The sequence below is a fragment of the Mus caroli genome, unplaced genomic scaffold (genome assembly GCF_900094665.2).
Source record: "Mus caroli unplaced genomic scaffold, CAROLI_EIJ_v1.1 scaffold_26287_1, whole genome shotgun sequence".
Lineage (NCBI taxonomy): Eukaryota > Metazoa > Chordata > Mammalia > Rodentia > Muridae > Mus > Mus caroli.
The window spans coordinates 1-1,510 of record NW_018389990.1 but is presented as its reverse complement, the minus strand read 5'-3'; the positions used below and the strand labels follow the sequence as shown (position 1 = coordinate 1,510).

The 1,510-nt window shown below is 42.8% G+C and overlaps 1 protein-coding gene across 1 annotated transcript; it reads right to left on the bottom strand.

Annotated features, from left to right (window-relative positions):
- Positions 1-205: 205 nt before the first annotated feature.
- On the bottom strand, positions 206-789 carry LOC115030313 (granzyme A-like; the record flags this gene model as incomplete). The annotated part of the gene is made up of 2 exons (XM_029473846.1): positions 206-475; positions 651-789. Coding segments are annotated over 2 exons (409 nt in total), but the record flags the coding sequence as incomplete, so codon positions are not given.
- Positions 790-1,510: the final 721 nt, after the last annotated feature.

The window sequence follows — 1,510 nt, the reverse complement described above, 5'->3', positions numbered from 1 at the left end:
CAGCACTTGGGAGGCAGAGGTAGGTGGATCTCTGTAAGTTCCAGAACAGGCAGAGCTGTACAGTGGGACTCTCCCTGTCAACCAACCAACCAGCACAGCAGAACCCATAGAAGCCAATGCTCTGACAAGGCCAAGCTTGATGTCACACCATGCAAACCCACATGCCTTGCTTCAGTAGCTAACACACTCCATCTTTTTCACTTACCTTGCATGAGCCCTTACTATTATGGAGGTCCCCTGCACAAATCATGTTTAGACCAATTACAGGATGCAAATTATAGTGTTTTTCATCATTGCAGACTTTTCTGTCTATGACAGTGATGTTGACTTCTCTCAGAGTATCAGAGGGAGGTGACTCACTGTCAAATCTCCCCCACCCTGCTACTTGGCATCTGGTTCCGGGTTTCACATCATCCCCCTTTTTAGGTAGGGGAAGGATAGCCACATTTCTGTTAATTGTTGCTTTTTTCTCTAGCTGTAGGAAGAAAAACAGAACCAGTTAAGTATATGGGATTAGTATTAATGTTTGAACTTCTTACCCAGTCCTCTGGGGCTCTTTTATTTGTACCAGGGAAGGGACTAGGGATAAACTCTCTCATGTATGTGGTGAAACTTTTTCTGTGACTCAAAAGACAACCAAAGGTACATACCCGTACAAGTTGTAGATCCCCCTCATGTGTATCTTGGTCATAGCATGGATAGGGAAATGCTTTCTTAACAGTGAATATCTGTTGTTCCGGCTCCTTATTGCGCGAGTGAGCCCCAAGAATGACCTCAGATCTCTTTCTCCTGTAATAGATACAACACTAGTTACTAGTTTAATCAGGGACTGGGCATAATATATATTGGACAGCTTCATTACAGCATTTGTATATAAGCTCCTTTTGGAGAAAATTGTCTTGAAAGAATAAACCTGCTTTGAAGGATAAGGTGTTTAGGACTCTGTTATCATCACTGCCTTAGCTTTATGTAGCTTTAACAAAACACTGTATGCTGGGTATATAACAGAGAACAGATAGAGCTTTCTTGTGGTTCACAGCTTTGGAATTGGACAGTTCAGTGTCAGGTCAGCTTGACTTCCAATGTAGACTTGTGCCTGCTCTGTGTCAGCTCATGGAGGTGGGAGGAATGGGGACATGTGAAGAGGATCAACTGAGTGACAGAGGGAGAAAGACAGGAACCAGAGACTGAGCTCAAGCTCAACTTATAGCAAGCTACTCATGCTAAGTGACTGACTCTGAAGTCTTCATTCACCCCATTACCAGAAAGGAACCCCAATGATGAAGCTCTTTTAAAGTCCCACTGCCTCTCCATATGATTACCCTAAGGACCAAGCTTCCAGCAAATGAACTTTAGAGAGGACAAATTACATTCAAGCCATCACACCTGTCCTCATCTCCAACAGCTTATTTATGAGAAGAAAACTGAGAACTTAATTTAAAAAAAAAGCAAATGAGAGAGATTCCATTTCCAAGATGCAGACCTTGGGTTTGTTTGCATCTTTCCTCTC